This window comes from Nerophis lumbriciformis, linkage group LG13 (assembly GCF_033978685.3).
Source record: "Nerophis lumbriciformis linkage group LG13, RoL_Nlum_v2.1, whole genome shotgun sequence".
Lineage (NCBI taxonomy): Eukaryota > Metazoa > Chordata > Actinopteri > Syngnathiformes > Syngnathidae > Nerophis > Nerophis lumbriciformis.
Window position 1 is genome coordinate 6707921 of NC_084560.2, and position 15094 is coordinate 6723014.

At 41.8% G+C, this 15094-nt stretch overlaps 1 protein-coding gene across 3 annotated transcripts in view; it reads right to left on the reverse strand.

The window, feature by feature from the left end:
- LOC133614007 (uncharacterized) overlaps positions 1-13683 on the reverse strand; it is a 65699-nt gene extending 52016 nt beyond the window's left edge. The window contains exons 1-5 of one of the 3 annotated variants that reach the window (XM_072914434.1): positions 13547-13683; positions 7928-8218; positions 1462-1710; positions 1262-1357; positions 1008-1025 (exon numbers count right to left, since the gene is read on the reverse strand). In XM_072914434.1, the coding sequence (XP_072770535.1) occupies positions 1008-1025; positions 1262-1357; positions 1462-1710; positions 7928-8218; positions 13547-13589 (697 nt within the window). In that variant the 5' untranslated portion in view covers positions 13590-13683. Of the gene's footprint in view, positions 1-1007; positions 1026-1261; positions 1358-1461; positions 1711-7927; positions 8219-10088; positions 10547-11630; positions 11873-13546 lie in introns of those variants that run through there. The other 2 variants (XM_072914436.1, XM_072914435.1) reach the window with 2 other exon arrangements.
- Between the last annotated feature and the right edge of the window lie 1411 nt (positions 13684-15094).

Sequence of the window (15094 nt, forward strand, 5' to 3'; positions counted from 1 at the left end):
AAGTTGAAAAGGATTTGCAAATCATTGTATTCTCTTTTTATTTACCATTTACACAACGTGACAACTTCACTGCTTTTGGCTTTTGTGTACAGATGTCTTTAAATAACGACAACAAAGTAATTGTGACATTTCATTAAAATTATTTAAACACATTTTAATGCCATTAACTTGTTTGTTAATATTAACAATACTTTATTACATGATATTGAATTGATTGGGATGATGTCATCTGTTTAGGTGAAAGTTAGATAGGAGATGGATTATAGGCTGACTACAAAGAACACATTTGATTTTGGTGTGGATAAAAGGTGCTCCACTGAATTTCTTACTTTATGATTTTAATAATTACATTTTTCTGTCTTCTAATACAGTGGGAGAAATATTGATCTGATCCCCGGCTGATTGTGTAAGTTTATCCCCTAACAAAGATGTAAACACTCCAGAATGTTGTCTATAATACTTCATCAGAGAGATTGATATCAACAAAACATCCAAAAGAAGAAAAATAAAAGTACAGTAAGATTTATTGCCATAAAAATTGTATTGTGCATATATTTGTAATTAAGTTAATTTACTAAATCAGGACAGGATCTAGTCTTAGACTAAGATTAGTTGCATCTCGTCTTGGATTTAGATTGGTCAGATTTAGTCTTGGACTTAGATTAGTCGCATCAAGTCTTAGACTAAGATTGGTCACATCCAGTCTTAGACTTAGATTGGTCAGGTCTAGTCCTAGACATATAATGGTCACATCTCGTTTTAGGCTTAAAATTGGTCACATCTAGTCTTAAATATTTATTTTCTTACCGTATTATGGATTTCAGATGATCATACATGATAGCTAACATGTTGTATTACTTACACGTTAACTCAGTATGGAAACTACTAACATTGCAGCAAACAAATAAAAGAAGAAGAAATAAGGTAGATTTCAACCAAAATAATTCATAGGATTAATTGTTAACAATCACCAAGACACTGCATGCAGATCTACAACCAGATCTTACCTTTTATTGTACGGCGTTCTGCAAGAGCAAAGAAAGAAATGTGTTTTTTTTCTACAATGTTCATGAAAATGTTTGCACACAAACGAGGAGAGAAAAGATTGATGTTTCAGTTAATGAATTAGCTTTGATTGCACCAAGAGATCAGTAGATCATCATCACTTTAATCTTCCTCATGGGGACAAGAGTGTTACATTTCACTAATCATTTTTGTGAATTTGTGTTTTTAGAGTGTGACTTTTTTTTTCTTTACTTACCTTGACGTTTTTTGTATAGTCCCAAAAAGATGCAGAGCCCAATAAACACAACAATGGAAGTGATGATGACAACCATTTCAGCAACAGTTAATTTGCCTGAAAAGGAACACAAAAGTCATAGAAACATTTCTGTGTGCATTCATATCAAAATAACGTTGACATTTCAATATCTCACTTTCATTATTATTGATTATGTTTACCAGATAAGCAGTCCTTAGCAGTGAATGTAGCCATTTCAATGGTCAGAGGGTTGCTGACCTCACAAATATAAACTTGATGATTAAGAAACCTCCTGAGAGTTATTGTTAAATTTGGTCCAGTTTGCTCATTTCCACCTGATCTCCACTTAAACTTTAATAAAGAAGAATGTTTGGACTCTGTCGAGCACATGAGCGTCGCCTGGTATGTGTCAATCATCTCACAACGTATGTTGGGTTTGGATGCTTTGTCTGAAAACACAATAAAGAAAATGGATCAGAGTACAAAAAACAGAATTCTATAAAATATTCTGCCCCCTATTGATTTGGAGTGTAATAGACTTAGACTTAGACAAACTTTATTGATCCACCAGGGACATTTTTCAACACAGTAGCTCAGTTGCAAAGGGTAAGAATGGAAAGGATAATACAGGTATAAGGTAGAATAAAAATGTACCATAGCAGCAATATAAAATATAACATATATATAATATTTACATATTATATATACAGTATATGATGTATACCATCTATCCATCCATCCATCTTCTTCCGCTTATCCGAGGTCAGGTCGCGGGGGCAGCAGCTTCAGCAGAGAAACCCAGACTTCCCTCTCCCCAGCCACTTCGTTCAGCTACTCCCGGGGTATCCCAAGGCGTTCCCAGGCCAGCCGGGAGACATAGTCTTCCCTACGTGTCCTGGGTCTTCCCCGTGGCCTCCTACCAGTCTGACGTGCCTTAAACATTTCCCTAGGGAGGCGTTTGGGTGGCATCCTGACAAGATACCCGAACCACATCATCTGGCTCCTCTCGATGTGGAGGAGCAGCGGCTCTACTTTGAGCTCCTCCCGGATGGCAGAGCTTCTCACTCTATCTCTAAGGGAGAGCCCCGTCATCCGGCGGAGGAAACTGATTTCGGCCGCTTGTACCCGTGATCTTGTCTTTTCGGTTATAAACCCAAAGTTCATGACCATAGGTGAGGATGGGAACATATATCGACCGGTAAATTGAGAGCTTTTCCTTCCGGCTCAGTTCCTTTTTCACCACAACGGATCAATACAGCATCCGCATTACTGAAGACGCCACACCGATCCGCTTGTCGATCTCACGATCCACTCTTCCCTCACTCCTGAACAAAACTCCGAGGTACTTGAGGTATACCGATATATTATAATATTATATTATATTATATTTTTAAATAATATATCCAATATATAACAAATCCCAATTACCATGTACAATATTATAGTATATGTAACAGCTGCAGCAAAAAAAGGACAGCATAAAATAGAGAGTAGATCCAGCAGAAAATGTACATTATAAATAAAGAGAGGTAGCTAACATGTCAGGTCTCAGGTAATAGACAGATATCATCTATTGCTTTACGGTGAGTGATTATACAGCTGAATGGAGTGCGGAATGAAGGAGTTCTTGAATGGAACACTGTGGGAACGTAGATGAAGGAGCCTGTTGGAGTATGAACTCCGCTGTCCCTCAATTGTCTGGTGGAGTGGGTAGGCAGGATTGGCCATGATGGCGAGCAGTTTGTCCAGTGTGCTCCTGTCCCTCATTCACACAAACGCTTCCAACTGCGTGCCAATAGTTTGGCCGGCTTTCCGGATCAGTTTGTCCATCCGGTTTTAGTCCCTTTTGTTGGTGCTGCTCCCCCAACAAACCACTGCAAAGTACAGAGCACTGGCCACAACAGACTGAAAAAGATCTCCAACAGCTTGCTGCACACATTAACTTATTCAGGAAAAAGAGTCTGCTCATGCCCTTCTTGTATACAGCTTTGCTGTTGTCCTTCCAGTCCAGTCTGTTGTTCAAGTGGACTCCCAGGTAATTGTACTTCCCCACTGCTGCCACCTCCTGGCCCTGGATGTTGATGGGTTCCACAGGGGTAATTTTCTTCTTGAAGTCGATGACCAGCTCCTTGGTCTTGTCCACATTCAGGAGCATTTGGTTTGCCTGAGACCACTTCACAAAGTCAGTGATCCGTGTCCTGAACTCCAAAATCTGTCCCTCTCCAGCAGAGTCATCAGAGTATTTCTGCAGGTGACAGGACCTGGAACTATACTGGAAGTCTGAGGTGTACAGGGTGAACAGGAAAGGAGACAGGACAGTCCCCTGTGGAGCACCTACACCACTGACCAAAGTATCCGACAGGGAGCTCCCCAGTCGCACAAATTGGGGCCCTTTCAGACAAGTAATCAGTGATCCAGGAGACAATGAATGAACTGACACCCATCCTGAGCAACTTGTCACTCATCAGAATTGGTGCTAAAGGCACTGGAGAAATCAAAGAACATGATCCTCACAGTGTCCTTCCCACCATCCAGGTGAGAGTGAGCACGATGCAGCAGGTAGATGACAGCATCATCCACTCCTACATGTGTCTGATACGCAAACTGTAGAGGGTCCAGAGAAGGAGCCACCAGGGGTCTCAGCTGAGCCAGCACAAGTCTCTCGAGGACCTTCATGACATGAGACGTCAGGGCAACCGGTCTGAAGTCATTCAAGCCCGATGGAATGGGCTTTATGGGCACCGGCACTATAGAGGTTGTTTTCCACAGCGCTGGTATCCTTTGTAACTTCAGACTTAGGTTGAAGATGAAGTGCAGAATCTCAGTCAGCTGAGCAGCACAAGTCTTCAGGACCCAGGGGTTGACTCGGTCAGGGCCTGCTGGCTTGGCTTGGTTGAGTCTCTCCAGCTGTCGTCTCTTGTGGCCAGGTGTCAGACACACTGTGCTGGCATTTTCAGTAGGGGTAGAAGTGGGAATGTGAAATAGCAGCGGCAGGCAACAGTGAAAGAGTTTGTGGATTGATGGTCAGGGGAGGTGTGACGACCGGAGTAGTGGGGGGAGGGCCAGTAAGGAGTGCATTGCTAAATCTATGGAAAAACAAATTTAGCTTGTTGGCTCTTAACCTGCTTGTCCAGAGTTGTATTGTCCCGTGTTGCACAGTGTACATATTGGTAGAAAGTGGGTAAAATTGAGTCCAAAGAAGCAAGATTAAAGTCACCCAAAACGAGAGCGAGGGCATTGGGGTGTTTGGCCTGTTGCCTGAATGGTAACACATTCCCAGGTACACTCCGATGAAGATTACAGAAGTAAATATGGTCAAATTCTAACCGTCAGAAGTTCGAAGCCCGGCATACAAAAACACTGCTTTACAGTCATATGTCCAGGATTACACCACCTCTCGTTTACCAAGATGGCAATACCACCGCCTTTCTTCTTACTGCTCAGGAGTGTGTCTCTATCCGCCCGTGAGGTTGTGAAGCCGGGTAGAGACGCGTGTAGCCAAGTCTCCGTAAAGCACATGATACTGCACACGCCGTACTCCTTTTGAGTTCGGACGAGCCCGAACAATTCGTCCATTTTATTCGCCAAAGACCGCTTCTCCACTCCTTCATCTTTGTGCCAGCACGGCATCCCTGGCGCTTTTTCTGTAGTTCCACGGGAGTGTCCAGCCGCAATGCCCATAGCGCTGGTAAGGAAAGCGCTAACAACTCTTTGCATGTGTAAACAAAGGGCCGGTTGCTCAACTGATCAAAGCCAAACACAAAACGGCCCAAAAAGAAAAAGAAAAGTAATGAAAACACACAAAAGTGCCCAAGAACCATTAGTGGTTTATAGAAAAGATAAGTAATAAAAAAAAAGCAAAGAAAGTTGAGAATAATACCAAAAATAAAGTAAAATGAAGGACGTCAAAGAAGCTACTCTGATGTGCTGCCACTCTTTCAAGCGCATCAAACATTGTCAGAATAACTTCATAATCAGGAAGACACATCCATCCATCAATCTTTCAACCGCTTATCCGGAATCGGGTCGCGGGGACAACAGCTCCAGCAGAGACCCCCAGACTTCCCTCTCCAGAGCTACATTGGCAACTTCCTCCTGGGGGATCCCAAAGCGTTCCCAGGCCAGAGAGGAGATGTAATCCCCGCATCTGGTCCTTGCCCTGCCCCGGGGTCTCCTCCCAGTGGGACGTGCAACGAAGACTTCCCTAGGGAGACACTCATGAGGCATCCGCACGAGATGCCCGAACAACCTAAGCTGGCTCCTTTCCAAGTGAAGGAGCAGCGGCTCTACTCGAAGTCTCTCTCGGGTGACTGATCTTCTCACCCAATCTCTAAGGGACATGTCAGCCACCCTTCTGAGGTAACTCATTTTGGTTGATTGTATCGGCGATCTTTTTCTTGCAGTCATGACCCACACTTCATGACCATAGGTGAGAGTAGGAGTGTAGATACCTCGGTAGACCGAAAGCTTTGCCTTCTGGCTCAGCTCTCGTTTTGTCACAACAGTGCGGCAGAGAGACTGCAATACCGCCCCAGCTGCTCCGATTCTCTGGCTGATTTCCTTCTCCATCTTTCCCTCACTCGTGAACAAGACCCCGAGATACTTAAACTTCTCCACCTGGGACAGAGTCTCGTTCTCTACCTGGACTGTACAAACCATCGGTTTTCTGCTGAGAACCATTGCCTCAGATTTGGAGATGCTGATGTTACGGCGCGTGCACAGTCTGCTGCTCTTTCGTCAGCACGCCCCACAGGACACACCCATACACGCTCTGCTTCTGCCTCCAGGCGCCGGCACAGCTGTGCGCAATCATCAATCGACACACCTGCTGCTGATGACACCACTCCCCATAAAAGCCAGCGTGTCCAGAGAACCAACGCCGGAACGTAGTCTCTGCTTGCGGTAAGCTTTCGTCTCTGGCTCCTCACCTTTGTTTGCTTGCTCCAAGTGACATTCCGACCTTGTGCTCATTTTGTCCTTGTCACTTCAAACTCATAAACATTTTTTTTTTGCAAATAATCATTAACTTTAGAATTTGATGCCAGCAACACGTGACAAAGAAGTTCGGAAAGGTGGCAATAAATACTGATAAAGTTGAGGAATGCTCATCAAACACTTATTTGGAACATCCCACTGGTGAACAGGCAAATTGGGAACAGGTGGGTGACATGATTGGGTATAAAAGTAGATTCAATGAAATGCTCAGTCATTCACAAACAAGGATGGGGCGAGGGTCACCACTTTGTCAAAAAATGCGTGAGCAAATTTTTGAACAGTTTAAGAAAAACCTTTCTCAGCCAGCTATTGCAAGGAATTTAGGGATTTCACCATCTACGGTCCGTAATATCATCAAAGGGTTCAGAGAATCTGGAGAAATCACTGCACGTAAGCAGCTAAGCCTGTGACCTTCGATCCCTCAGGCTGTACTGCATCAACAAGCGACATCAGTGTGTAAATGATATCACCACATGGGCTCAGGAACACTTCAGAAACCCACAGTCAGTAACTACAGTTGGTCGCTACATCTGGAAGTGCAAGTTAAAACTCTCCTATGCAAGGCGAAAACCGTTTATCAACAACACCCAGAAACGCCGTCGGCTTTGCTGGGCCTGAGCTCATCTAAGATGGACTGATACAAAGTGGAAAAGTGTTCTGTGGTCTGACGAGTCCACATTTCAAATTGTTTTTGGAAACTGTGAACGTCGTGTCCTCCGGACCAAAGAGGAAAAGAACCTTCCGGATTGTTATAGGCGCAAAGTTGAAAAGGCAGCATGTGTGATGGTATGGGGGTGTATTAGTGCCCAAGACATGGGTAACTTACACATCTGTGAAGGCGCCATTAATGCTGAAAGGTACATACAGGTTTGGAGCAACATATGTTGCCATCCAAGCAACGTTACCATGGACGCCCCTGCTTACTTCAGCAAGACAATGCCAAGCCACGTGTTACATCAACGTGGCTTCATAGTAAAAGAGTGCGGGTACTAGACTGGCCTGCCTGTAGTCCAGACCTGTCTCCCATTGAAAATGTCTGGCGCATTATGAAGCCTAAAATACCACAACGGAGACCCCCGGACTGTTGAACAACTTAAGCTGTACACCAAGCAAGAATGGGAAAGAATTCCACCTTAGAAGCTTCAAAAATGTGTCTCCTCAGTTCCCAAACGTTTACTGAGTGTTGTTAAAAGGAAAGGTCATGTATCACAGTGGTGAACATGCCCTTTCCCAACTACTTTGGCATGTGTTGCAGCCATGAATTTCTAAGTTAATTATTATTTGCAAAAAATAAATAAAGTTTATGAGTTTGAACATCAAATATGTTGTTTTTGTAGTGCATTCAATTGAATATGGGTTGAAAAGGATTTGCAAATCATTGTATTCCGTTTATATTTACATCTAACACAATTTCCCAACACATATGGAAACGGGGTTTGTATATATATATATATATTTATATATGTAAACGGGGTTTGTAAAACTGTTGAGCTTTACTCCTGTTGCTGTGTCGTCTCCTTCCCCGCCGAACGAAACAGCTGATCCTCATTCCAGCCGCTGAACACTTGGCTGCGAACCGATCCAGCATTATCTCGTTTTTGTTATTCAGGATTACATATTGATTTGTGTAAGCACAATATTTCTGTTTCATGGATGAAAAGATAAACTTACCTATAACCTCAATTTTATACGCATTGTGATAGAGCTTCTTGTTGACTATGACTTCCTGGTCATAGTTTCCACCGTCTTCATAAGTGGCCTGTTTGATGGTGAGTACTGCAGAGTTCCTGTCCAGAAGGATTCTGTTCTCGTATGCAGGGGCCACAGTCTCCATGGTGCCATCAAAAGATACAATGTTGTAGACATGATGTGTCCAGTATATTTCAGTTGGCTGTCGATAACTTGAAGGTCCCAAGGTTATCTCCTGACCCTTCAGTACATATTTCACATCCCCTGCAGAAACTGGGAAAGATGCATAAATAAATGGATGAACATTTTTTCACACATTGAAACATGGACATTTGATCTCCATTTTAACAAAAATTTTGGATCAAGGTATTATAAAACATTCATTTTGGAATGTAATTTGTAAAATGTGTACAGTCAGGGGGAAAAGGACATTATTACTACTGTGGAATATTATTATTACTGTGAAATATTATTACTACTGTCGAATATTATTATTACGGTGAAATATTATTACTACTGTCGAATATCATTATTATTGTAAAATATTCTCAGGACATATAATCCATCACAACTGGACTGTTTGGTTTGTAGACTTAGATTGGTCAAATCTAGTCTTAAACTTAGATTGGTCAGATCTAGTCTTTGACTTTGATTTGTCATATCTAGTCTTAGATTTAAATTGGTCAGATCTAGTCTTTGACTTAGATTGGTCGGATCGAGTCCAAAAATTAGATTGGTCACATCTAGTATTAGACTTAGATTGGTCAGATTTAGTATTAAACTTAGATTGGTCACATCTAGTTTTAGATTTAGATTGGTCACATCTAGTCATAGACTTAGATTGGTCACGTCTAGTTTTAGACTTAGATTGGTCGGATCTAGTCTTAGACTTAGATTGGTCAGGTGTAATCTTAAACTTAGATTGGTCAAATCTAGTCTTAGACTTAGATTGGTCTGGTGCTGTCTTAAACTTAGATTGGTCAAATCTAGTATTAGACTTAGATTGGTCAGGTGTAGTCTTAGACTTACATTGGATACATATAGACTTAGACTTAGATTGCTCAAACCGAGTCTTGGACTTAGATTGGTCTCATCTAGTCTTAAACTTACTTTAGTCACATCTAGTCTTAGACTTAGATGGCTCAAATCGAGTCTTGGACTTAGATTGGTCTCATCTAGTCTTAAACTTACTTTAGTCACATCTAGTCTTAGACTTAGTTTTGTCACCGCTAGTCTTAGACTTAGCTGAGTCACATCTAATCTTAGTCTTAGATTGGTCACATCTAGTCTTAGATTTAGATTGGTCAGGTGTAGTCTTAAAATTAGATTGGTCACATCTAGTCTTAGACATAGGTTGGTCACATCTTGTCTTAGACTTAATTTTGGTCACAACTAGTCTTAAACTTAAATTGGTCACATCGAGTCTTAGACTTCGATTGGTCACATCTGGTATTAGACTTAGATTGGTCAGGTGTAGTCTTAAACTTAGATTGGTCAAATTTAGTCTTAGACCTACATTGGTCACATCTAGTCTTAGACTTAGATTGGTCATTTCGAGTCTTGGTTTTAGATTGGTCACATATCGTCTTTCGATTTTAGATTTAGATTTAGATTTATTGGTCCCCTTGGGGAAATTCATTGTCACTGCCGTACATTTAAACACTAGACATTACACATCACACACAAAAAAAATAACAAAATGACTTAATTTGGTCAAATTTTTTGTTAGCCTTAGATTGGTCACATCTAGTCTTCGACTTAATTTAGTCAAATGTTTTCTTAGCCTTAGATTGGTCACATATATTCTTATACTTAGATTGGTCACATCTTGTCTTAGACTTAGATTGGTCATATATAGTCTTAGACTTAGATTGGTCATAAATAGTCTTAGACTTAGATTGGTCATATATAGTCTTAGGCTTAGATTGGTCCAATCTAGTCTTAGACTTTGCTTGGTCGGATCTAGTCAAAGACAAAGATTGGTCCCATGTAGTCTTAGACTTAGATTAGTCACATCTAGTATTAAACTTAGATTGACTTTAACGGATCCAGACAGGACAATGTTTTAACCATCTTTCGAACAGTATGTGCACATTCCAACAAGAAGGGGAAACATATTGGACTTATGCTACCGGAACTTTACCGATGCCTTCCGTGCCTGTTCATACCCTCTGCTCGGAGCTGCTGACCACAACGTCATCTGTTTACTTCCGTCATACAAACAGGAACTAAAGCACCACAAACCACACTGCAGCAGTTCCCTCCAGTGGACGGAGGACGCCATCGCTCAACTCCAAGGCTCCCTAGCTTGAATGACAGGGTCTTTCTCTGTCATTACAGACTACATCAAATTCTGCATCAGCTCCACAATACTAACCAAAACAATACATATTTATCCCAACTCCAAACCATGGATTACCCCACAATTAAAAAAGAGCCTGAGGGAAAAACATAAATCCTTCAGGCAACAGGACTGGGCCAGCCTCAAGGCAAAAAATAGGAATTTAAAAAACAAGGTATTTAAAGCAAAACTGAAGTACAAAAACTGACTGGAAACTGAATTCAGCAACATGAACACCAAGCAGGTCTTTCAGAAGGTGAAAACCCTGACAGGATGTCAACCCAAAACATCATGCACTGTCACTGACCCAGAAACCCTATCTACAGACCTGAATACATTTTTTACCCGTTTTGATAATTTCGACTTCTCACCAGAGTGTCAGGACATGCTGAGAGCCCTCCCACCACCAGACCCCGAGGAACCGGCCCCCTTCACAGAGGAGGAAGTACGCCACCAGCTGAGCCGCAGCAAGCCAGGCAAGGCACCAGGGCCTGATGGCATTTCAGCCAGGGTGATCAGGGACTGTGCCATAGAGCTCTCCCCTATCCTACAGTCACTCTTCTGTCAATGCTACTGGACTCCAACAATACCTACACTGTGGAAAACTGCAACCATCATCCCAGTACTGAAGAAATCCAGACCCACAGAACTCAACCATTACCGCCCCATAGCCCTCACATCCATAATTATGAAGTGCCTGGAGAAACTGCTGCTTTACATCATCCTTCCAGTTGTCACCCCACACCTGGACCCCCTCCAATTTGCCTACAGGGCCAGGAGGGGCACAGAGGAGGCTGTGGCCTGCCTGCTGCATCTCCTCCTCCAGCATCTGGAGTCCCCAGGCAACTTTGCCAGGATCCTCTTTGTGGACTTCAGCTCCGCCTTCAACTCCCTACAGAAGCATCTACTGATCCAAAACTACACCAGCTCAACATCCCCCCTCAGCTGATCACCTCACCCACAACTTCCTCTCCGACCGACTGCAAGCAGTAAGGGTGGGCTCAAACACATCCCCGATGCTTACCATCAACACTGGGGTCTGTACACACTCTACACCAATGACTGCCGTAGCATCTCACCCACCACAACAAACTTAAAATACTCAGATGACACAGCCATTCTCGCACTCCTCTCCAACAGTCAATCCACCCTGGACTATCATAACACAGTCAAACATTTCACAGAGTCATGCACAGCCAGTTATCTGGAAATCAATGTCAATAAAACAGAATAAATATGGTTCAACCCCCCCTCACCTCAGAACCCCATCATCATAAACATACAAACAGTTAAAACAGTTGACACTTTTAAATACCTGGGCGTAACCTTGGACAATAAACTCACCTTTGATCAGCACACCACGGACATTCAAAAAAGAAGTCAACAAAGACTGTCAGCCATCCGATAACTTAAAGGACTATACGTTGCACCTCACCTCCTGTTATTACTTTACCAAAGCATTGTTCAACCCATCCTTATGTACTGTTCCACATGTTTGTTCACCATGCTTTCTGTAACCAACAGGACCAAACTCACACGCATTACAAACATAGCAGCTAAAATCATCGGCCTACCCACACCCAACATTTCAGACTTAAACCACAGGTTCATTATTCGACTGGCAAACACAATAGTCCAGGATATCAGTCACCCACTACACCAAGACATCATCCCACTACCATCAGGGCGCAGGTACAGAACTATCAAATTCCGGAGGGCCCACCTCAGGAAAAGCCTTATCCCTGCAGCTGTAGCCGCCCTTAACAGCAGGCCCGGCTGACCTGTCTGACAAGCCTGTAAATGTGTTTGTCATGTATGATGTATTTTTGTTATTTTTGTTTTGTGATGTGTAATGTCTATTGTTTAAATGTACAGCAGTGAACATTAATTTCCCCAACGGGGACCAATGAATCTATATCTAATCTAGATTGGTCACATTTAAACTTAGACTTAAATTGGTCACATCTAGTTTTACATTTAGATTGGTCACATCTAGTCTTAGACTTAGATTGGTCACATCTATATTTATAAATCTATATTTAATCTATATCTATATTTAAAATGTAGATTTAGATTTAACAAATAGATATAATATTTTCACGGTGGGAGAGGGGTTAGTGCATCTGCCTCACAATACGAAGGTCCTGAGTAGTCTTGGGTTCAATCCCGGGCTCGGGATCTTTCTGTGTGGAGTTTGCATGTTCTCCCCGTGACTGCGTGGGTTCCCTCCGGGTACTCCGGCTTCCTCCCACCTCCAAAGACATGCACCTGGGGATAAGTTGATTGGCAACACTAAATTGGCCCTAGTGTGTGAATGTGAGTGTGAATGTTGTCTGTCTATCTGTGTTGGCCCTGCGATGAGGTGGCGACTTGTCCAGGGTGTACCCCGCCTTCCGCCGGATTGTAGCTGAGATAGGCTCCAGCGCCCCCCGTGACCCCAAAGGGAATAAGCGGTAGGAAATGGATGGATTGATGGATATAATATTTAGAGTCAACATTTAATTTAAACTCTAATGTAATGAAAATGAGCTAAATTTGAGAAAATTGAGTTAAATCTGAGAAATAAATCAGGAAGAGTGGATTGCAGAGAAATAGGAGGTGAGGTGAAACAAGAGGCAGCAGGTACAGGTCAGACCAGCCTAGCAAGTTCAGGCAAGAGAAGAATGTCACCCTTCCTCTTTTAGTCTACTCAGTGGCCTAGTGGTTAGAGTGTCCGCCCTGAGATCGGTAGGTTGTGGGTTCAAACCCCGGCCGAATCATACCAAAGACTATAAAAATGGGACCCATTACCTCCCTGCTTGGCACTCAGTATCAAGGGTTGGAATTGGGGGTTAAATCACCAACAATGATTCCCGGGCGCGGCCACCGCTGCTGCCCACTGCTCCCCTCACCTCCCAGGGGGTGATCAAGGGTGATGGGTTAAATGCAGAGAATAATTTCGCCACACCTAGTGTGTGTGTGACAATCATTGGTACTTTAACTTTTAACTTTAACTTTTAGTCAAAGGTAAAAACTAGCTATGGTTCCACCTGACTTTATGCCTCATCATAAATATCAAACATACTTTAGTGAAATGAGTGAATAAATACTGCACTGTATTTACAAATGTATACTGTACTGTAAATGATGCAATAGTCTACCCAACAATTATGTACACATGCAACAAAACCTGTTAACATGGCATCCTATTTAGTTCTAACCTGCAGTTTTCAACACCACATAAACAACAATATATATTTTTAAGTAAGAATAAAACTTACCTAAACTGCAAGTAAAAATGAAAAAGATGTGTTGGTAGTCCATTATAGTCCTTAAATATTCACTTTCAGCGATATTAATACACTATTTGATGATAACATGACATGACTGAAGACAAATGTAATGCCCTAACACCTGCTCATCTCTTCAAGCAAGACAATGAAAGTGAAAGCAAGGACATGTCCATTATAGTAGAGCAGAAGATTTTCACATTAAGAGCGCAAGCTGAGCATTCCCACTTCAACAAAAATAATCAAGTATATAAAAAGGGTGATCTAGTTATGTACGGACTAGAGTTGTGCGGTATAGTATTGTATTAGTATAGTACTGCAATACTAATGAATCATATTCGATACTATACCGCCTCTAAAAAGTACTGGTCCACCACCCCCCGCACCCTCTGTCGTCATCACGTGGTGACATTGCTGCTTTTACGAGCAGAGGAGCATGTTTGGCAGCGCAGACACACAGAGTACTTACAAGCAGACACAGTGTGTGGACAGAAAAGGGAGAACGGACGCATTTTGGTGTAAAAAGTAAAGATAAAGGTGAAGTTATAACACCCTCAGGAAGAGGTGCTGCAGTGTTTTAGCTACTTCTAAATCACTAATCCTGGCCGCCATGGCGACAAATAAAGTAAGTTTCTTACAAGTAGCATTATCACTGGAGGACGAGGAATAGCTAAACATGCTTCACTACACACAGTAGGAGGATACAATAGCTCACTGGTGTCACAATGTAAACAAACGCCATGGTTGGATCTACACTTAACATCCACTGTAATGATACCAAGTACAGGAGCGTATCTAGTCCATACGACTATGACTACATGGATATTTTTTAGCATCAAAAAATCTTCTTCCTTTTTTTTTTAATTCATATTATGTTTATAAAGTCAGTAAATACGTCCGTGGACACACGAGGACTTTGAATATGACCAATGTATGATCCTGTAACTACCTGGTATCGGATCGATACCTAAATGTGTGGTATCATCCAAAACTAATGTCAAGTATCAAAGAAAAGAAGAATAAGTGATTATTACATTTTAACAGAAGTGTAGATAGAACATGTTAAAACAGAAAATAAGCAGATATTAACAGTAAATGAACAAGTAGATTAATAATCCATTTTTACAGTTTGTCCTTTATAATGTTGACAAAATAGTAGAATGATAAATGACACAATATGTTGCTGCATACGTCAGCAGACTAATTAGGAGTCTTTGTTTGTTTACTTACTACTAAAAGACAAGTTGTCTAGTATGTTCACTACTTTATTTAAGGTCTAAATAACAATAATAAACATATGTTTCATGTACTTTAAGATTTTTTGTTAAAATAAAGCCAGTAATGACATTTTTTGTGGTCCACTTTATTTAGAAAAGTACCGAAAATAATCTAAATACATTTTGGTACCGGTACCAAAATAATGGTATCAGGACAATACTAGTAGGGAGTCAAGTTGTGTACATGTGCCTTACTACCATTTGACATATTCTGTTTGTGGCCTGTCAGGTTCAAACACTGATGACATTTATTAAACAGACA